Source organism: Quercus robur, chromosome 1 (genome assembly GCF_932294415.1).
Source record: "Quercus robur chromosome 1, dhQueRobu3.1, whole genome shotgun sequence".
Classification (NCBI taxonomy): Eukaryota; Viridiplantae; Streptophyta; class Magnoliopsida; order Fagales; family Fagaceae; genus Quercus; species Quercus robur.
Genome location: NC_065534.1, coordinates 26,556,464 through 26,579,814, shown reverse-complemented (window position 1 = coordinate 26,579,814; position 23,351 = coordinate 26,556,464). Strand labels below are relative to the sequence as shown.

The following is a 23,351-nucleotide window of genomic DNA, read 5'->3' as shown; positions in this document are numbered from 1 at the left end:
AAGTTGGAACTATTCAATTATAATATGCTTTTTCCCAAAAGGCATTCAACGTTCCTGTCCCTCTAGTCTCACACACTCACACAAACAAACAAACACAAACTCGTCTCTTCTTCTCTACTGACTGTTTCTTCTTTTTATATATCTCTCTCTTCCTACTTTATCCACTTTTACTTTTCTTTTTCTTTTGTCCACTCACAACCCCAAACCGCGTTTCCCAAAGGACATTTCCGTAAATACAACAACTTCACTGTCCCTACTTCTTACCCCCTTCTCCTCAGTTTCCTCAATGGGCCATCCTCGCTAGTTAACGCCTCCTCCGCTTTCTTTCTCACTTCTTCTACTTAGCTTCCTCATATATTTTCATTAACCCCACTCTCTACGATTGATTCTTCCGATTCACGCTAATAAATAAATCAAAACCTTATTACCATTATTTATTTATGGCCGAGAACGGTGAGGAGAAATTGCTAGCTATGGCGCGGCACATAGCGAAGACGCTAGGCCGAAACGATACCATGGCGGACGATATTTTGCAGATTTTCTCCACTTTCGACGGCAGGTTTTCTCGCGAGAAGTTGTCTGAGAAAGACGGGGAGGAGGATGCTAGAGTGAGCGCCGCTCTCGAGCACAGCCTCAAGTTGCTGGACCGTCAGATCTCTCAGTACGTCGCGGCGGAGCATCCGATCTGGGCTGACTCCGCCGACTCCTCCGCTTTTCTCGACGCCATCGACGAGTTGATAGCTACTATCAGGGACTGGAGCCCCATGGCCGGAGAGAAGTCCGTTGGCGCGTGTATTGTACGCGCTGAGGACCTTATGCAGCAGGCTATGTTCCGCGTGGAGGAAGAGTTCCGGTCCTTGATGGAACGCGGCGGAGAGTCGTTTGAGCTCAGTCGCGAGTACGGAAGCGGCGAGCCGTTTGACTCGGAGGACGACGAAGACGAAGACGAAGATGGAGGAATCATCAGAAACGATGAGGAAAACCAAATTCCTGTGGCGCAGCCAATCACGGACTACAACATCATCATCGATGTTCTTCCTTCTGTTACGATCAACGACCTCCATGAGATCGCGAAGCGAATGGTGGCGGCCGGGTTTGGCAAGGAGTGTTCGCACGTGTACAGTAGCCTTAGGCGTGAGTTTCTCGAGGAGAGCTTGTCGAGGCTAGGGTTGAAGAAGCTGAGCATTGAGGAAGTTCACAAAATGCCATGGCAGGACCTCGAGGACGAGATCGAACGCTGGATCAAAGCTGCCAATGTCTCTCTTCGCATCCTCTTCCCTAGCGAGCGTCGACTCTGCGATCGCGTCTTCTTCGGCTTCTCCTCCGCTTCCGATCTCTCTTTCATGGAGGTCTGCAGAGGATCCACGATTCAGCTCTTGAATTTCGCCGATGCTGTCGCTATCGGAAGCCGGTCGCCGGAGCGGTTGTTCAAAATCCTCGACGTGTTCGAGACTCTGAGAGACTTAATGCCAGAATTCGAGTCTGTGTTTTCTGATCAGTACTGTGTGGTTTTGAGGAACGAAGCTATAACGATTTGGAAGAGGTTAGGTGAAGCGATCAGAGGGATTTTCATGGAACTGGAGAATTTGATCCGTCGGGACCCGGCTAAGGCCGCCGTACCAGGCGGCGGTCTCCATCCAATAACTCGATACGTGATGAATTATCTCAGAGCCGCTTGTCGATCTTGCCAAACCCTCGAACAAGTCTTCGACGAGAATGTGGTTCCATCAAAAGGAGTGTCATCCTCTTCGTCTTCTTCGTTGTCAGTTCAAATGGATTGGATTATGGAGCTGTTGGAGAGTAATTTGGAGGCAAAGTCGAAGATCTACAAGGACTCTGCTTTGTCCTCTGTTTTCATGATGAATAATGGGAGGTACATAGTTCAGAAGGTAAAGGATAGTGAATTGGGAGCCTTATTAGGAGACGATTGGATTAGAAAACACAACGCCAAGGTTCGGCAATGCTACTCGAGCTACCAGAGAAGCTCGTGGAATAAGGTTTTAGGAGCATTGAAAGTAGACAGTAGCTCCTTAGCTACTAGTGCGGCCTCAAAGACATTCAAAGAGAAATTGAAATTGTTTAATGTTTACTTTGAGGAGATATGTAAAGTTCAAACTAGTTGGGCCATTTATGATGATCAGATGAGGGAGGAGTTGAGAATCTCGGTAACTAAGATATTGTTGCCTGCGTATGGCAACTTTATCGGGCGGTTTAAGAATGTGCCTGAACTAGGAAAGAATGCGGATAGGCTTATTAAGTATAATGCGGAAGAAGTGGAGGCTCGGATTGGCGACTTGTTTCAAGGTCACGGTGGCCGGAAATGAAGGTAACCCACCGAAAGCCGTGTTGTATGTATTTATTTAGTGCAGGTTTTGTTGCAAATTTTTGTGTTGTAGTATGAATGTAGTCCAGATGAATTGTGACTTTGTACTAGATGTTGGTATGTGATCAGCATAGCTTTTCTTTTCTTTTCTTTTCTGTTTTTTTTTTTTTTCAACCCAACTTGTGAATGAAAATCATGGGACAGATTAATCAGAGTGTTTGTTACAAGTTTAGTTTTCCAAATGTTGTATTGGATACTAGTGGATTGGGAAATTAGTTTAAACACTTGCTGGAAACTATTGAGTTTGGAAATTGATGTTTAAATTAGTATTTTGGTTATTATCTGATTCCATAATTACTAGATGCCTAAAATAGCATAGAATCTTAACTTAAATTTTAACAGACGTTAACAGCTCACTTCCAATAAATCCATTTACCTAAAAAAGGAAGATGATAGCAACTTGATATGATGGTGCAGATTCTATTGGAAAATGCTAGTTTTAAGTTTTTGCAGATATAGCTAAAATGCAAGAGAACATTTTATCTCCTTGTTTAAGCTCGGGTTAACATAATCCTGATTGTGAATGACTTGAACAATGCCATGCTAGAAAGAGTTGCAAGGATTCCAGCACTACTAGAAGGTGAAGCAAGAGCTTATTTAATCTTTTCTTCTCTGGTCATCCCTGTGTATCTTGATATAACTATCAACAATACACTGCAGTTGTACTTTCTCTGTATTTTTGGATCAATTGAAGTTACACTTACATATTCAATTTGAATACTGATTCAATTCGTTTGGACTTTGGATGACCTTATTTCCATAACGTATTATTATTTTTGGTTAAGATATTTCCATAGCTTATTTTGTTTATTTATAAAGTGCAGCTTTCTAAAACTTCAAAATTTCCTAGGTACAATTGTATTTTTATACAATAAACAGGATAAACTCTTTTTTTGGTGCTAAAAATATAAACAAGATAAACAAGTTAAGATGATGAAAATAGCTCATTCAAACGCGAAGATAAACAAGTTAAGATGATGAAAATAGCTCATTCAAACGCGCAAATCAACAAAGTTGATTTTACCACATGCTTTAGGAAAGACAAATGCGCAGTGTATGGTGATATAGCTATGGAAAATTCATTTGTTTATTTAGTGTTTTAGAAAACCAAACAAGTGCTCATGCCCTTTTTTTAGTAGGTTGATGTTAGGAACTGATGTCCATTTTCGGGGTAAGGTTTGGCTTCATTGCTCCAATGCACACAATTCAGACATGTGTCCGTATTGTGTCGGCTTTAGTGCTTAAGTCAAGTCCTTTTTTATGCAATGAAGCACATTCCAGATTGTCGGGATATCTACCTATTATCTAGTCGCAAATTTGATTAGTCACTCTTACCTAGTAGATTTTTCCTTTTGGGTTTATACAAGTTTGATTGAAGTGATTTAAAACCAAATATATTTTCTTGCCCATAGGGAGGGCAATTAATGTCTAATATGGTACAAACATAAAAGAAAGGATCTTTATTATTTAACTCAAACTACTTCAATGGTAAATGATCCCCACTTTTAACAGTGATTGTCCCTTCTTTTTCATTTGCTTCTAACCATATCTATTAAGCTTGATATGGAAAAAAGGAAGATCCATTTCCATTAATTGTTCATTTGTATTATTGAATATATTAAAGGCCTTTTAACAGGAGGGGAAGGACTGTCTTCTTTAGGTACCTAGCAACGTGCTTGTACCCTGCTTGGCTTGGATGTACACTATCCCAAAACAAGAAATGGGAAAGGTTTCCACACAGTGGAGTGTTTATGTTACACAATGAAGCTATTTCCACAAACCCAGTTCCACAGCAGCCTCTGTTAGTTTCCACAAAGCCTGTTTCACCAAAAAAAGGTCTCAGTCCTAAATTACACAGTAGTACAAGTTTAAAAAATTATGTGAGAATGCCTTACCATATTTTTGTGGATTATTGATAATGTTCATTAGCGGCTTATACGTATCTGCGTATAAGAGTAGACCACCTGGAAGTGATTTTTGGAGTTTAGGTAACAATTTAGCTATCTTCTTATTATAATTTCGAGAATCTAAATTTTGATCCTGCAAACATTTTCTGTCATTGAAATATTTATATCTTGCCGTTATTTGAATAGGCAGACAACCCCATTGGAGGAAGCCAACCTATAAGCATTGTACGCAATAGTTTATAAAGTTCCTATAAATTTACAAAACAAAGAAGAGTTTAACAATTAACATCAGTATAATAATGTTGGGGGAAATTATGTTCTTAGATGAAAAACATGACTCATGTTTTACCTTGACAAAGTCTTTCAACTTTTCCAACACAAAATTTTGGTACTGATTGATAGTGAACTGCTGACTTCTTATGGGAAAATTATAGAAACTGATACCGAAGTCATTAGTTCCTGCACTAATAGAGACGACAGAAACCATGGATTATCTTGAAAGCCTTCTCTTCCCCTACAACCCCTTTAAGCCTTGCGATATAATTCCTGAAGAGTTTAATCTGTGTTGAAATTGGTATGACTCCAGATGCAGCAGTTGTCAAATCATCAAACCCTGATCCAGCCGATGCAAAACAGACACCGGTACGGAGTTCATAATTTGATAGGTTTGGATTTAGAAAGGGAGGAACGCTCTCTTTGATCCCTAGCATGTTTGCTAGTAGATCAGAAGGGAGTTTTCCATCAGAAAACCTTCCTGTAGGGACTTGACTAGGAAAATTTATACCATAAGGGTAATGATTACTCTGAAAGATGGCGTTGATATAGTTGTTATTACCAGTATCTACTGATGAATCACCAAATATTAGAATTGCTGGGAATTTTGGCAAGGTTGAGGCTTTGCATATGTTGGTAGTAATGGTTAAAATTTGAACAAATATGATGAAGAAAGGTGGTAGTAAGATATGCATTTTTATTTGAAATCTGAAATACCTTGCGTGTGGTTTTTGGTGAATGACCTTGCAAGTTAGATCAATATATATAACTCTGGAACATTTAATTTTTGGCCATTTTAAATTTAGGCTGTGTTTGTTTCATGTAAGTGATTTTCCGGAAAATACTTATTTTCCGAAAATGCTATTTTCTGGAAAGGAAAATATTTTTAAGTGTTTGATTACATTTTAGAAAATGTTATGGAAAATATTTTCTGGTGTTTGGTTGTATGGTTGAAAATGCTATTTTCCTACAAATTTTTCACACGGTAATTCAACTCACGGCAACAAACTCTGGTAATCAAAAGCCACAACCACCAAAACACCACCACCACATCACCACCATAACAACAAAAATCAAAATCACACAGAACACCAAAACACAAATAAAACCCAGAAAAAAAAAAAAACATATTCCGGTCAAATTGAGAGAAGAAGAGAGGGAGGACGATCGGTTTTGGGGTTAAGGACGATCGGTTTTGGGGTGCGACCATCGCTATCGGGGACGACGAATCGGTGCTGCGACTGCGGCGATCGGGGACGACGAATCTGGGTTCGCGATTAGGGACGACGAAGGGTGCGATTCGAACGGCGATTGGCACGAAGGCGAAGTCGAACGACTCTGGGCTCTGGGTTCGTTCTCTTTCTGGGTCTGGATTGATCTCTCTCTCTCTCGCTGCGTTTGTTCGCCTCTTGTGTTTTGTTGCGTTTTGGCTGAGTGTGTTTCTCTCTTTTGCGCGTGCTACGGAAATCGTTTGAAGGTAAAACAAGTATGTAAAATGATTTCCGGGTCAACAAGTGTAAATTTTGGTCAAACGGAAATGATTTTCCGGAAAATCTATTTTCCGTCACTGCCAAACGTGTGAGTTTTACGGAAAATCATTTCCGGAAATGATTTTCAGTCGATTCAAACACAGCCTAAGTGAACATATTTGAAGTACTTTAAAATGTGACCTAGATGGCAAGTAATTTAATTTTATTATAAAGAGTGAACGTCCTAGTCAGGTGCAGAATTGAATTTGTAAGCATTGTTTTGAGCTGTCCTTTTTGTTGGTTTTAAATTTTAAATCCGAGTTATGGAAGTGGAAATTTTAAGGTAAGTTTTTGTTGGTTTCACTGTTGTTAAGCCATATATGGTAAGGTAATAAAGTTTATGGGAATGCTAATGGATGCTTTTAGGGTAATGATTAATAATTCATTTAAAGAAAATTTTATGAGAAAAGAAAAAAAAAATTAATGTTTTGACATTTTTTTTTTCATTTTCCATAGAAATAGTGTCAAAATTTTTCTAAAATAGATTGTTAGCTATTGTCTTAAAAGTACTCGTTAGCATGACCCAAAGTTTATTTAGTGTAGTTTACCATAAAAAAAGTTTAATTTAATTGCCAAATTTTATGAGTAATAATTCCCAAAGTTGATTTAGGTTCGAGTCTCATTGCCAGCAGGAGTCCGTTGGTGGACATTCAAACGAGTTGGCTCGCATATAAATCCAACTCTAGCGCCCTGCCCGAGGGCTAGCGAAACCTAGCGAACCCCTAATTTTTTTTTTTTAACCCAAAAAAAAAAAATTGAAGGCAGACAGTAATAAAAATTCATCCAACTGAATTTGTTTTAAGTTAGTTTGTTTTGGATTCCGATTGGTTGAGCTTTAATATCTAATAGTTGTCAATTAGTAAGTTGAAATAAGAGTCAAGGAGAAACGATAAATATAACTTAAAGCGGTATTTGACTTATCATAAACCTAGTTGAATTTTAATTTTAATTATTGTTATTATTTTTTCCACCAAAGACCGATTTGACTGATGGGATATATATGAAGAGCATCTTATTCAATTCCTAAAACTTTCACGTAAGTGAGATTTCATCTTGAACTTCTTATTTAAGGATAAAAAACTTTAGTAATCTAAAGTTGTATTTATGTTATATAATATACTTTAAATTTTATCAAGAACTTTGTAATTCAATTGGTTGACAACTTTTAATGTTTTCAATATCGGTTCAAATCCACTTTAGTTAACTATCAAATTATCAAAATTAAAAAAAAAAAAAAACTTAACTTTTACAAATTACACATGTTTTCAATTTAATCTTTTAAACTTTATTTCTCTCCAAATTCCTCTGATTTGGAGGAATTAAAAAAGATGGATTAAGAATGTAAAATATCCCTCCAAACCTCTCTCCCTCCTCTTTTAAAAAAATATTAAAACAAGGTTCATTCACCACTACCCCTTCCCTTCCCCATCTCCTCCCCTCTCTATCTTAGCAAACTGTAATACTTGGCTTAACCTGACTCATTTATAACCCTATACTCATTGGTAATTTAGGCCAAACCATACCTTTCAATTTGGTTTAACGAGTACCACTTATGCCAAAAGTTTGGGAAAATTACACTTTACCACTCTAAACTATATTCCAGATTACACTTTGTACTTTAAACTATTTGGATGCATAGTTTACACCCTAAATTATAACCCTTGTTACACTTTGTACCTCAATGTTAGTTTTACCGTTAAGTTAGACGAAAATATGAAGCATGTGACTTTGCACATGTGACTCGCTTAAGTGGGGGCAAATGTAAAAGACCAAAAAACCCTCTTCCCAATCAATTAAAAACAATTTTTTTCCCTTCATCTCTCTCTCAACACCACCGTAAATTCATTAAGAATATACAAATTTTTAGACTGTAGTCTACACAAGGAGATGGGAATAAAATTGGGTTAGTCTTCGCAAGATCTCTAAATTGTGTTATGTAATTGGATTGGATTTTGGTTTAAGACCTATTATGGGGAACTATACTTTGTTCACTTATTGTTTTGGTTGGCGCTTGTTGTAGCGATGAAAATTGAAATTGGTCCTTGAACGGTTTGTGTGTCTCATTTTAAATGGAACATTACCTACATGTTGTTTTGGGTTTTTTAAAATTTTAATTGCTTATGTGAGTCTTACTCGGCTTTTTCATATCCACCAAGCCACTTTGTAAGTTCCTTTGTATCACCGTGATGTCTAGCACTTCTAATGGGATGGTGATCAACAACAATCTTCAACTTTGGAGTGGATTCCAATTATTCTACCTCCTATTACAAAGATTTATAAAGAACAAAAACATAGTTTTAGGGATTTCATCGTGGTGGTGGAACAATGGTGATGCCGAAGACAATTTTGCTTTGGGAATTTAGGGTTGTAGGGATTTTGATTTGAGGAAAGGAGCTGTTGCACATGAGAGAGATGAAAAAAAAGTTTTGATTTGAGGAAAGGAGCTGTTGCATGTGAGAGAGATGAAAAAAAAGTTTTCTTTTTAATTGATTGGGAAGAGGGGTTTTTTGGTCTTTTACGTTTGTCCCACTTAAGCAATACACATGTGCAAGTCACATACTTCATATTTTCATTCAACTTAACTGTAAAACTAACGCTGGGGTGTAAAGTGTAACAAATGTCATAGTTTAGAGTACAAATTGTGTATCCGAATAGTTTAGTGTGCAAAGTATAATTTAGGGTGGTAAAGTGTAATTTCCTTCAAAAGTTTAGTGATGATCAATGATTTAGATTAAATATTATAAGTATAAAAATAAATATAGTATCACTTCATTTAAGATTTCAAATGACTTGTCATCTTGTATAATGTTGACGGTAGGAAATAAACCTAATAGTAAAACGTACTCTTTTCATTTCAAATAAAATGAATTGGATCTTTTTCCGATCCAATGATGCATACACTTAATAAAGTTCTTACTCTCTAAGTTTTGTTTGGACACAATTTCTTGGGCTACATGGTAACTACGTTAAAGTCTTAAATGCCGAAACTCATGGACTAAAATACAAATATGGCCCAAGTTAACTAGGGCTTGGGTTTTAAGGGCCCAATTGTTACATATGGATGTGCCGTTTGCTAATGGATTACTTGGGTCCACATGGCATTAACACACAAACAATTGCGATACTCACAGCTAATCGCAGTAAAGGCTAGGGGTGTCCACGGGTCGGTCCCGGTCGGGTTTGTGCCCAACCCAGAATCGACCTGCTCACATCGGGTGGGATGTTGAATGACCCTCTGCCGACCACTGGCAACCTTGGGTCGAGTTGGATCGGGCTCCGGTGGACAATGGTCGGGTCGGTCGAAGTTGGAGTGAGTTTTAACCTCCAGATCTTCGCTGGAAATCGCCAAATCTTTGACGGATCTTGCCAAATCTTCTCTGGATCTTCGCCGGATTTGTTGATTTTTCGTCAGATTTGTGCGACAACCATGAGATCGAAGCAAGAAAGACCACCTCAAGCCCAGATTTGAATGAAAACTTTCGCCGAATCTGTTGATTTTTCTTCGGATTTGTGTGACAACCACGGGATCAAAGCAAAAAACACCACCTCAAGCCCAGATTTGAGCGAAAACTTCCATCTCATCACCAGATCTAACCAAAAACTACCAAATCTTCATTGGATCTGAGTGGATCTAGGTAGATTCGGTCTTCTTTCATGGGATTCGGCGGTCGGATCGGGTTCATCGAGTTTTGGAGAAGAAAACCCGCCATCCGACCTGCCTGAATCGGTTCTTCATGGCAAAGACCCGCCGCCGATCGTCACGGGCGTCGGATCGGCTGGTTTTTGGGTCGGCTCGGACGGTTTGAGCGGGTGGGTCATTTTTAGTTTCTGGTGGATGGCCCTAGCAAGGGCATTGCTCCAAGCTAGAATATGAACCCAAGCCCATATGCTAACATTAGGAAAATCTAGGAAAATATCAACTTCTTACTAAATTCTTTGGGAGTATTTTAGGACTATAACTAATTTTACACCAATTTACACAACTATTCTATGTTACTGATTGTCTATCATTTTCTTATGAGTTTACAACCTTTTTTATTTTTTTTATTTTTTTTTCATCGCTCATAACCAACCACATCAAATAGTTGTGAAAATGAGTATGAAATTGATTGTGGTAGTATAATTTTTCATTCTTTATTACCGAAAGTGTAGTCTATTAAACACTAGTAACTTTGGTCTAGCGGCTTAAAGGTCCTCCACTCTCACATTCAACATCACAACACACTCAATCTTTTTCTTCATCTCTCACTTACTACCACCTTCAATCTTTTAACATTAAGTGTCAATTTGGAAACAACTTATTTAGTTGAAATTGAAAACTTTTTGTTAAAAGTAAAAGTTAGCTGAATAGTACAGTGAGACTCATGAATAGTACCAAAAAGTGTAGTAGGACCCATAAATAATAGCAAAAATAAGTTGAAATTGCAAATAAACTGAAATTTTCAGCTTGTCCCAAACGAACACTAAGTATTGATTTAGGGGTGTTTATTTATCATTGGGATATTGAATTAAAAAAAAAGGGGTGACTTACAATTAAGAGTTTTTTTATTTTATATTTATATTATATATTTTTTATTATTAAAGTTTTAAAAATTTATATATAATTCAAATAAAATGAAAATAAGGTCTCCCAAAAGAACTCTAAGTCTCTAATACACTTTAAAATATTCTCTCTCTCTCTCTCTCTCTCTCTCTCTCTTAGTTTTCTTATGGTATTCTTTTTTTTGTAAGACACAAAAGCAAACCATCAACCATCATTAACTCATTTACTAACATGATTGTTTTTACCTAACAGAATGCTATTTTATCTTGTGCTCATTTGAAATTTTTGCAACTAATAGTGCTTCCTTAGTAAACGGTAAGGACCAACGATGTTAGTTGTTTTTGTAAACTTTAGACATTTTTTAAAAAAAAAAAAAAATTGAAAACTTAGAAAACCTAAACTAGGTTGTTTTAAAGGGGCTTATCCGCTCCTTCTTAAAAAAAGGGAAAAAAGAGGGGAGGGGGAGGGGGAGGGGAGGGGGTATTGGCACAATTTGGACCTAAACGAAATGGCTAAATTGAAAATATAATAAAAGTTAAATGAATGAAATGTGCAAAAAAAAAAAAAAAAAATCAATTAGAAATATGAAAAAAAACCAATGTATTGTTTATAAAATTTTACTGAAAATACTTGTAATAGTAAACTATTTCAAAATTAAAATTGATAAAATCTTAGAATTGATAATGTCATAAGAAGATTAATGGGATTAATATAAATTCAAAAGGAGATGCTAGCAAAACTTTTTTTTTGTTGATGTTGTTGTTGAGAAAAAGATGCTAGGAAAATTAAATACAAAAACTCTATTAGTAATTTTGCATCTCAAAAAGCAACAAAATATATAAATATATATATATATATATATATATATCATATAATATATATAATAAAAGTTGGGTTTAGAAGTCGTGATTATACCAAGTGACTTAACCAAATTACAGAAATTTTGTCACATTTTTTTAAATAATAAATAAATATATATTTTTTCATTATCTTCTTCCCCTATAATTTCTAAGTTGATAAAAATTTTAATTTGCTTACAACCCAAATTCTTCATCTAATCCCTTTTGTGTCCGTTATTTGCAGTAAATTATTGGATGAGTCAAATAGTGTAATAAAAGTTGTGAATGAGAAGCAAAAGGACGGTGAAGTAGGAACAGTATCTATCAAGCAAATATTTTTTAACTAAACCAAATAATCCATCCAAGTTTAATTAAATAAAAATACTCCATTAGATAATAATACTAATAATAAATACAACCCAAATTCTTCATTTAATCATTTTATTATTAAATTATCTATAATTTCTAATTTATTAAAAATCTAACATCTTCACAACTGAAAGAATTTGGATCGTAAGCAAATTAAGAATTTTTTAGAATTTTAGATTTTTTAAATAAATTCATTCACTTAAGTTTTTAGATAAAAACAAAAAAGTTTTTTATTTTTTATTTTTTATTTATTTTTTGTTTTTTTTTTTAAATCTTTATCAATTTATTTGGATAAAGTAACAATAAATGTTCTAATGAACTTTTTATTTGTGGGGCCAGAGAATTCGTGGTCCCGGCCCACTTTCCATTAGGGCCCAAGGCCCGCGCCGAGGAGAGTAGTTGCCGAGGACAAGCAGCGAAAGCCCAAATGGCCTAGAGGTGCAGTTAAGGATGAGCTTGTCCTTGGCATCCCAAGGCCTAAAAGGGAAGAATGACACGTTGCCAAAGGCAGCCTCTAAAGTGCTCCCAGAAGAAAAGGCGAGTAGAATGGAACTCGCACTGGGGTAAAGTGTGGGAGTGGTTCAAGAAAAAGACGTCACCTTTGCAGTGAATGCACCAACAAACGTCCTGGCCACATTGATGGGAAAAGACCCCTGAATAGTGTGGCTTCGATTATTGCAACTAACAGAAAGTGGGGGGAGGCGACTGATGGGATAAGCACTCAAGTAGTTACCTGCTTGACTAACAGATGGAAGGTCAGGATCAACTGAGAAGGGCTATATAATGTAAGGGTTCATGCGCCAAAAAAGACCTGAAAAAAAAGGGAAAGGAAGAAGAAGAACATTAAGCTCAATGGACTAGATCCATGGACAAACTTATTTTACCTCTATGCGTCCACCATTAACACCATGACTAACCATTGTCCGGTGACCAAGGTCTAGCCTTTCAACCCACTCTTTACAAATTTTATTGTTTGGGCCTTTAACGTACGAATACAATATCAGTTTGGGATCGTTACAAATTGAGTCCTTACAATTGGCACCGTCTGTGGGAAGGTTTGTGCGTTGGCACAGGCGGTGGTAGGATCAAGCCCCTGTCTAATAAGGGTCTGCCAAAGCCCCTCCATCATTTCCAGCAGCTCGTTGTTGTTGCCTTAGTATAAAGTTTCACTAGGGGCTACGCTTTGAAGCGCCAGTAGCACGGGCAGTTCTAAGGGTTTCCAACATCAAGTCAATGCCTCACACCTTGGTCGAGGGGCTAGTCCTCGAAACTTAAAGAAAATCTAAGTTTTGGACAGAACCAATGTATTGCATGGTCCTTGGACTCAAACCTATGGGGAAACCAACTACTTAAAGAAACTATAAGTTTTGGACAGAACCAAGGTATTGCATGGTCCTCGAACTCAAACCTATGGGGAAATTAACTACTTAAAGAAATTATAAGTTTTGGACAAAACCAAGGTATTGTATGGTCATCGGACTCAAACCTATAGGGAAACCAACTACTTAAAGAAAATCTAAGTTTTGGATAGAACCAAGGTCTTGCATGGTCATCGGACTCAAACCTATAGGGAAACCAACTACTTAAAGAAAATCTAAGTTTTGGATAGAACCAAGGTCTTGCATGGTCATCGGACTCAAACCTATGGGGAAACCAACTACTTAAAAAAACTATAAGTTTTGGACAGAACCAATGTATTGCATGGTCCTCGGACTCAAACCTATGGGAAAACCAACTACTTAAAGAAAATCTAAGTTTTGGACAGAACCAAGGTATTGCATGGTCCTCGGACTCAAACATATGGGGAAACCAACTACTTTAAGAAAATCTGAGTTTTGAACAGAATCAAGGTCTTACATGATCCTCGAACTCAAAATTATGGGGAAATCAACTACTTTAAGAAAATCTGAGTTTTGAACAGAATCAAGGTCTTGCATGGTCATCGGACTCAAACCTATGGGGAAGCTAGATATTCTAAGAAAATCTAAGTATCAGGTCCGGCCTAACAACACACATGGCACCTCGGATGATGTCTTTAGTTCCCTAGAAGTATGTTCAGATACAAGTTCAACGCCCCATGGGCGCGGGTAAGTTAGAATTTCCGGGTTGTGGTCCTGAATATATCATATGCACGACCATTTAGACATATTAAGATAACTAGTTCAAAAACCATGAGATTCGCAACAATAATAAATATCGGCAAGGATAACGAACATGTAATTTAAAGAACAAAGGAAGAAAAGAATTTCATACATGCGGTCAAAGTATTTAATTACAAGCAAACTCTAAGGTCTTCAAAACAAAAGGGAAACTAATTAACAGTTAAACTAGAAACAAATACAAAAGTTGGCCAGCGCTTCTACTTCTTCAATTTTGTTTTGGCCACACCTTAGGAAGGCTGAGCAGGATTAGCCTCGGGATCCTGGGAGACATCCCCTTCCTGGGAAGGCTGAGCATGATTAACCTCGATGCCCTTAGAGACATCAGTAAGGGGAATGGCCTGAAAGGGCTGAACAAAGATGGCTGGCTCCTCGGCACCAGAGATCTGAACACTGACTGTAGACTTGGTAGCTTCTTGAGGCATCTCAAGACTCAGACCTCCAGGTGCTTTTGTGGCCTCATGAGGCTCTCCTCCCTCAGTCGACTCGCTAGGAATGACAATGATTTGAGCAGCTTTTGACTGAGCAGCCTCAACCTCCTATGAAACGCTCATAGTCTCAAAACTGGCAGAGGCAGTTTCACGGATGGCTGGAGGATAAAATACGCTCTCCGCCTTCCACAAGTCGGACGAAGCCTCCACCCCAGCTCGTTTGAAGGCCTTATCCCAAACCTGGGAGTAGTATAGCCTGCATACTCCAGGGATTTGAGTTTTAAGGAGGGCCTGGGTTTCAGCCACCCTCACCTCGTAACCCTCCTCCTCGGCCTTGTCCTTAGCATTTTCGGCCTCAGTCCTGGCAAACTCAGCCTCCGTCTTGGCCCTCATGACTTCATCCCTGGCAAATTCCGCCACGCCCTTAGCATTGTCTGCCTCGATCAGTTTCTTCTTTAAATCATTGTTCTGCTCCTTGGCAATCTCCAATTGCTCCTTGGCAATCTCCAATTGCTCCTTGGCAACAAGTAGACGCCTCGTCTGTTCCTCGGTCTGTTTTTGGGCACCAGTGAAACTTGCCTCAACACTATCCCTGGCTCTGGTTGCCTCCTTTAAGTCCTCCTTGGCTTTCGTGAGGTTGGACTCGGAATTTTTGAGGGTTCGCGTAGCATTTACACGTTTATTGCGCTTAAACTCTGCGGTCTTACTCTGCTCCTTAACTTCTTCCTCCATCCTATAGGTAGCCTGGATAGCCTGCCAATTGAGACAAACATGTTATGAATGAGAATCTAGGAGCAAGAATCGACAGAGTTATAGGTTCTAGGAGCCTTACCATACCTAGGTACCTCTTCACGTTGAGGGCAACCTCCTGCATCCTCATATTCTTCGATTCTCCCATATCAGTGGGAAGCAGTAGGGCCTTCTCTAGCGCGTTGGCCACATAACCACCTTTGCCGTCTCCAAGATTCCTCATGAATGCGTCTTCCAACAATGGCTTCACGTGGAGTATTGGGGCAGGAAGCCAAGCACTCGGCGCAGATTGGGCATTGATCCCTTTCTCCCGGCCCTAATGCCTGATCTTTAACTGCTTTTGGGCTTGTGGGGCTTCGTCCCCCTCTTGAGAGGATTGAGATTTCCCCCCATCTATTGGTTCCTTACCCTTGGGACTCATCTTTCTCTTTGAGTCAGTGGACTCAGGTCGAGGAGGCAGAGCTGATTGAGGAGGAGCAGGAAATTTTGAGCAGGGAGATTGTGGTTGCGACTTGGAAGAGGAAGATTTAGTCTAGACAGGCTGGGGCTGGGGTGGGGGAGTTGGAACACTGGATTGCGGCTTTCCTTGTGCACCCTTCCCCGGCTAACCCTCAATGAGGTCGAATAAACTAGTTGGGGGCTTTCTCTTTAGACCTATCTCGGCTCGAAAGGATGTTCCCACTGACAACAATTCCGCTTCGGACAAGACCCAAATCACTAGGAGGATCCTTGGATGGGTCAGCTTGGTCAAATACTCCAAATCCCTCCTCGGATAGACCCAAATCACCTTCGTCCTGCGCTGCTTGGTGAGACGAGGAAGACCCTGCCAATGGGATGTCCTTCGGGACAAGAGATCCTTCAGAGATCAAAAACTCATGCTCGACTACAGTAATTTTTGGAAGTCGAGGATTGTTAGCGTTAATCACGTGCTTTGGGTTGGCAAATGACTTTTGGATGGGATCGTACCCTAAGATTTTGTGAGCGGCTCTGACTTGACCATCCTCATCATTTACAAAAACCGTCGCTTGAAGAACAGTCTCCAAATCCACCTGGTTGACCAGATGAAAGTGTCGGTGAAAGGCGTGAGGATCTACAAAAAAAGGCATGTACATGGTTAGTAACCAAACCACACCAAATTAAGATAGCGCAAAGGATTGTCACCTTCCTACTCTCTACACCCCACCTAGTTCTCCCTCCACAATTAGGTAAGGAAGTCCATCGTGCTATTCCCCAGATACAATAAGAAAGTCCTTGTTTAACCATTTGTTGGACTCGAGGAGGCATTGGATTAGCCGAACCCTATCGTCTCTTGTCTTCATGTAGTAGGATTTGCCCCTCAAATTTTGGAGATTGTAGCACCAATTTACGTCATGATGGGTTAGTGTTAGCTCCATTTTTTCGTTTAAGGCATCCACGCAACCCTGAATCCTAAACATATTGGCAACGCATTGGGTGGGAGCTAATCGGAAATGCCTAAGGTAACTCCTTATTATCGGCCCCATGGGGATTCTCATACCCCCCTTTACGAAGGCGAGAAAGGGAATTACCATCTCGCTCGTCCTTCTCTTAAGATGCCATTCCCCTTCCTTGCAGTGCCTCAAACTTACATTGGGAGGAATCCTATAGTCAGCGATGAACTTTTTTATCGCCTTTTCGGTCTCAACCAACTTTTTCAATTTAACCATCTCTAGGAACTACTAAACAGGCTTGGGGGGTAACGGGAGAAGGGGAGGAACGAGAGAAAAATAAACTCAGAAAAGAAAAAGCATGAGTTAGTGAGGGCAGAGAACTTATAGAAAAGAGGAAAGGTTCCTCGGACAGGCTTTTTATGCTGGAGATAGACTTGAACTTGGATAACAGTTTGACTGAACCCAGGATATGTGCACTAGAATTCTTATGTGCAAAAGTGAGGAGATAAATCAGTTCTAGAAATTATTTATACCTCCCATCGACAGTAACTGCACAAATTTTCCTGCCCATAAAAGTCCACTGTTGGATTACCATCGCGCCGTTGAAAGTGGGAAGCACATAGCCACCCGCATTTAATGAAGACACGTTTCACCTTCCAAGGCTCTAGGAACATGTCTCAGGCAGACGAAGAGTCTCTGGAAGTGATAGATGACAAGGATTGACAAGTTTTGACAGGGGGCTTGATGTCATCAAAACCCTCCTCTCCTTCCGAGGATCCGGACAGCAGGATTTTGAGGGGCTATTGTGGGGCCAGAGAATTCGTGGTCTCGACTCATTTTCCTTTAGGGCCCAAGGCCGGCACCGAGGAGAGCAGTTGCTGAGGACAAGCAGCGAAAGCCCAAATGGCCTAGAGGTGCAGTCGAGGATGAGCCTGTCCTCGGCATCCCAAGGCCTAAAAGGGAAGAATGACACGTCGTCAAAGGAACGCTCCCAGAAGAAAAGGCGAGTAGAATGGGACTCGCACGGGGTAAAGTGTGGGAGTGATTCAAGAAAAAGACGTCACCTTCGCAGTGAATGTGCCAACAAACGTCCTAACCACATTGATGGGAAAATACCTTTGAATAGTGTGGTTTCGATTATTACAACTAACAGAAAGTGGGGGGAGGCGGCTGATGGGATAGGCACTCAAGTAGTTACCTGCTTGATTGACAGATGGAAGGTCAGGATCAACTGAGAAGGACTATATAATGTAAGGGTTCATGCGCCAAAAAAGACCTGAAAAAAAGGGAAAGGAAGAAGAAGAACATTAAGCTCAATGGACTAGGTCCATGGATAAACTTATTTTACCTCTGTGCGTCCACCATTAACACCATGACTAACCACTGTCCGGTGACCAAGGCCTAGTCTTTCAGCCCACTCTCTACAAATTTTATTGTTTGGACCTTTAACGTACGAACCCAATATCAGTTTTGGATCGTTACAAATTGAGTCCTTACATTATTTATTTATTATTTATTTAATTTTTATAAAGTAACATTTTACTAGTTGACGTTATTATTATTATTTTTTTGGATAAACATTTATCCTACATCATCTATTTTCTTAATAATAAAGAAAAAAATTTAAAAAGTATTATTTTTTTCTCAAAATTTTTTCGTTTGGAATAAATAACCAAAAAAAAAAAAAAAAAAAAAAATTCAAATAACAATCTTATAACATTTAGTTGGGCTTACGTGTTTTTTAGTTAACATTAAATCCAAATTCTTCAATGTTTAATTTCTTATAAAAAAAATTATTTATTATTATTTTTTTAAAAATACCTCATGATAGACACAAAATTATAATTATTCTTATTAAATTTTTTCTATACATCTCTATCAATTTTTTAGATAAATACAAAAACTTAGTTATTGTTATCTTTTGTTTTTTTCCTTCACTATTTTTGCTAACATTGCACATATATTAGACTTCATTCTTTCAATTTCTTCTCCATAATTGTTATTTTTAATTTCTTCTCTGTAACTTTCTTTTTTAATAGGAATTTCTTTTTAACTTTGAGTTTATATGTTGATTTATATTTCTTTCTTTTCGATACTTCATTTAATTTACTTTTTTCATTTATATTTCTTTCTTTTTTATGCTTCATTCAAGTTACTTTTTATTTGGTTGATCTTTTTGGGTAATTAAGCAAGTTTAATCTTTCAATCTCTTTTTTCTTTATATGAAAAATTGCATAGCTTTAATATATATATATATATATATATATATATATATATATATTTATATATATATATATTTGTAATAGGATTTGAACCCATGTTCTTGAGGTAGCAAACGTACCAACTAAATTTGATAAAGATGAAAATGATGTGCACATATGGCTAGAGGATGTCTCCCCAATAATTTGAAACTAGGTTTGTGAATTAACATATTTTTTTATTTAATTTTCTTATTCTTTGTAAGGCATTGATTTTATTGCATGTGTTTTTTGATACAGTTTATGATAGCTATTTTGTTTTTCTGAGGGTTTGATATGGTATTTCACTATGATTATCAATATGTATTTTATGAGTTTTAATCGGTAACATATATTCTTCTATGAATATAAATTAGAGAGAAATTTTTGAGAAATAAAAAAGAAATAGTAAAATTGAAGAACCAAGATGGTTGAAGCCCACCTTGAAGAAATAAAATTAGTAACTTTTTTGTTGGGTTAAGATAATTAAATCTTTTTATTATTTTTAATAAATAATTAAAAAATTATATATAAGAAATAAAATATCTTATTCGTGATATAAACATATTTACCATTATATATATATATATATATATATCTTATTAAAAGTGTGCAATAAATATGATTGTTTTTAGAATGCATAAGATGATTTTTTTTTTCCGTATATTATTTTTTGCCAATATTATGAAGCAAAATTTTTAAGCTTTGCTTCAAACTTATGTGGATTTGAATTTGTCATTAATTTTTTTTTGCAAAATTTGTCATTATTTTAAATGTTTAGTAGTTTAGATTATTCTTAATTATTGAATTGAGGTTTCCACTTAAATATGATTTCAATTATGGTTTTGGATAGTTTTTAATTATTAAATTAAATTTTCATTGGTGATTAATTGAGCCTTAAAGCTCTATATGTGTGTGCGTGCGTGCATGCACATTTTATATATATGTGTGCATTTTATAATACCTTAGTTTCACACAATATGCATTCATTATATAACTTAAAAATAAAATATTCATATATTTTTATTATCTATTCTATTATCAAATTTTAAGTATATTAATTAAAAAAAATATTGACATATGAATTTCGATTAAGTACGGGCATAATGCTAGTATATATATAAAATATGGATCAAATAAGTCATAGTTGCTCCAAATAAATATCCTATATAATTGCAACGTCTTTGTGTCAAGTAGATATATAGAATTTAATTGCCACATGTAATTAAAGAGGAAAAAAAAGAGAAGAATAAAACTAAATTAGTTAACTATCCAATAAGGTTACTACAACTCATAAAAATGTTTAATTTCATTCTTATCCAAAGTTATATATACCTAAAATCTAATCCTAGCAGTTGAGTAGTTCTCATCACGCCTGACATTAATAAGAACTACGTTGACATGGATGAGTACCTCGCCTTCACTGACCTTTAGGTAAGTCTTTTTTAACACGGACAAAAAATTTGGAATTGATGATACATAAATTACATAATAATCATTCATTTAATTATTATTTCTAAATTATATAAAAATAATAATAATTTTTAAATAATATTATATATTTTATGTAGATTCATGACTAAAACCTTGTAAGGCACAAACCTTCAACTAGCTTACTTATAAAAGAAGTTCTATTTAAAGTTGTCACTGAAGACACACTATATCGAGTACATGTGAGCTAGATTATAGACAAACACTTTGGTAGATCTCAAAGACTCGAGGAAATAGAAAATTAGTTGATCCACAATGTTTATCTTACTACTGGGTTTAATAAACAGTGGACTAACAAGGGGTATACAACTTAAGTACGTGTAACAACTGTAAATGACTAAATTTCGAGTTTGAAAAAAAATTAAACAAGTAAAATAGCTTTGCAAATGTGAATTTGTATTGATTAATGTGCAGTCTAATTATCTATGATTACAAAAGAGTAATCTTATGATTTGATCTCTTTGAAAGATATGTTGATTGGAATTGTGATAATGTGATTTTGATTCAAATACCAAATTAATATCCTTCAATTTGTTTGAGGAATAAGTAAAAGATCTTTGAAACAAAATTACAATGAATTTCTGACTATGAGCTTGTTAGAAATCCTTTATTTTTCATGTTCTTTGTGTTCTTCATGCGTTTTTCGTCTTTGAAGATTTGTAGTGGAAATTCTTTAGGGCTTTGGAGGCTTGAATTTGAAGCGAGTTTCACCTATTTGTGGTTTTTTGAAGTTTTTGGAGACTTTTAAGTTTGATTCTAGTGAACTTTAAGATATAAGAAGATGATTTGGATAATTTTTCTTCAAATGTTCTTCATATTCGAAAGTTGAAGTTTTGGGAGGCTTTAGGCCTTGATTCCAGCACAATTTCTATACTTTTGAATCTTATTGATGCTGCTTGTGGTGTGGAGTCTTCCTTGATGTTTTGGTCTGTAGAAATGCCTTAGAAAGACTTCTATTTATAGGAGTTTGGGGGTAATAATTGAGTGACGCATGGCGAAATCTGATTAGTGACACATGTCACAACCTAAATGGAGGAGTTTTAAGACTTTTTCACAAGACACATGACATAATTTAATTGGCGAAATGTTTTTATTTTCAAGATAACACATGTCAGCACCTGATTGGATTACTTATGTCATTGCTAACATATGTCAGTGACAATTGACAGATTTCTGTTAGTTTTTGAATAGTGACAGTAGAACCCAATAGTAGTACGTGAAGTTAATAATTGGTAGTATGATGTGTCAGATTGTGATAAGTTAAGAATTTTTTGTTTCTTAAACAACTACCCATTTCCCATTACAACCGACTGATTTTAACCTTTTAAGAACTAATTGTATATGCAATGAAAAATATCCGGAACCATTGGGATATATATCAATTATCTTGTGCCAAATTTGATTAAAAATTATTTATTTTTTACGGATTTTGCTTACTTGGTGAATACAAGTTAGATTGAGGTAATTATAGGATGACGTGATTTCTTTCCCATTGCGAGCGCAATAAATGTCTGACATGATAGGCAATGATATTTAATTTAACTTAAACATGACTGTGAAGTATGCTTTAACAAATTTGATACAAAATAAATGATTAGATTCCCATAATATATAGTGTAAATTTTTATGGTTGAATAAATCAACGGCTATGGTGTTTGATAGGAAGGGAATGGTTTTTTAACCAGATGTAAAAGGATTTTCTTAACCAGGTCATTACTAAGGTACTGGTACCCTGCTTGGCTTGGATGTATGCAATCCCAAAACAAGTACTGGGAAGCATTTGCACATAATTCACTATATTCATTACACAATGGACCTGTTTCCACAAACCCAGTTCCGCAGCAGCCTCTATTAGTCTGCACAAAGCCTGTTGGACCACAAAAAAATTAGTCCTAAGTTACACAATTGTAAATATCAAGAAAACTTTGAGAGGGTGCCTTACGTACCATATTTTTGTGGATTGTTGATCATGTCATTTAGGGGCTCATACACATCTGCATATGCAAATAATGTCCCCGGAAGGGATTCTTGCAATTTGGGCAACAGTTTCACCAACTTTTGATTATAAGTTCGAGAATGTAAATTTTCGCTCTCCAAACATCTTCTATCATTCGGAAGTAGTTTAAATCTTGAAGTCATTTGAATGGGCAGACAACCTATCGGAGGAAGCCCTGCTATAATCATAGTTCGCAATCCCAGGTTGTATAGCTCCTATAGATATACAAAACAAAGAAGAGAGTAATGCTTTAATAGCAGAATAATAATCATGGGGGAAAAATAACCCTAATGCTAGGCACATAGCATATCAGTAGTTTTGAAATAAAATTATGAAAAATGTTGTGTCTCTAAACTTATTTGGCAAACAAATGTTATTTAGGTACAACATTCAAGGAGGAAGGACAGATGCATGTTTTACCTCAACAAAGTTTTTCATCCCTTCCAGCAAAAAATCTTGGTATTCATCAATGGTGAACTCTAGCCTCCTTGAGGGTATATCATAGAAATTTAAGATAAAGTCATTAGTTCCCGCACTAATAAGGACCAAAGAACCATTGATTATCTTCATAGCCTCGTCATTCCCGACAAACCCTTTTAGCCTTTCCATATAATTTTTGAAGTAGTCAATTTGCTTCATCACTGGGATGACCTTTGATATGTCAACTGTCCAATTATCATAACCTGATCCAGCTGATGCAAAACAAACACCAGTGCGGAGTTCATCATTTGTTATGTTTGGATCAAGAAAAGGAGGGACATTATCTTTGATTCCTAGCAAGCTTGCTACTAGGTCAGGAATCAGTTTCCCATTAGAAAACCTTCCTGTAGGAACTTGACTATCTTTACCATATGGGGCATGATTGGCTTTCAAAACGGTATGAATGTAGTTGTTATTCCCAGTATCTACGGTTGAATCACCAAAGATGAAAATGGCTTGGAATTTGGGCAAGGTTAAGGATTTGCTTGTGGTGGTACTAATGGATAAAATATGAATGAATATGATGATGGAGAAAGGTGGTAGTAAGATTTTCAT

The 23,351-nt window shown here is 36.9% G+C and overlaps 2 protein-coding genes and 1 pseudogene across 2 annotated transcripts; 1 reads left to right on the top strand and 2 right to left on the bottom strand.

Moving 5' to 3' along the window:
* The first annotated feature begins 172 nt into the window (after positions 1-172).
* On the top strand, positions 173-2,661 carry LOC126727522 (exocyst complex component EXO70B1). Its single transcript, XM_050433210.1, has one exon. It carries the CDS (start codon positions 441-443, stop codon positions 2,322-2,324), a length of 1,884 nt encoding a protein of 627 aa, XP_050289167.1. The 5' UTR covers positions 173-440; the 3' UTR covers positions 2,325-2,661.
* Positions 2,662-4,465: 1,804 nt separating this feature from the next.
* On the bottom strand, positions 4,466-5,258 carry LOC126693948 (GDSL esterase/lipase At2g30220-like; annotated as a pseudogene).
* Positions 5,259-15,812: 10,554 nt separating this feature from the next.
* LOC126693816 (GDSL esterase/lipase At2g30220-like) lies at positions 15,813-23,351 on the bottom strand. The gene is made up of 4 exons (XM_050389958.1): positions 22,737-23,351; positions 22,267-22,531; positions 22,003-22,187; positions 15,813-16,232 (listed from the first exon to the last, which is right to left on the bottom strand). The coding sequence occupies exons 1-4, from the start codon at positions 23,349-23,351 to the stop codon at positions 15,813-15,815; spliced, it is 1,485 nt and encodes a 494-aa protein (XP_050245915.1).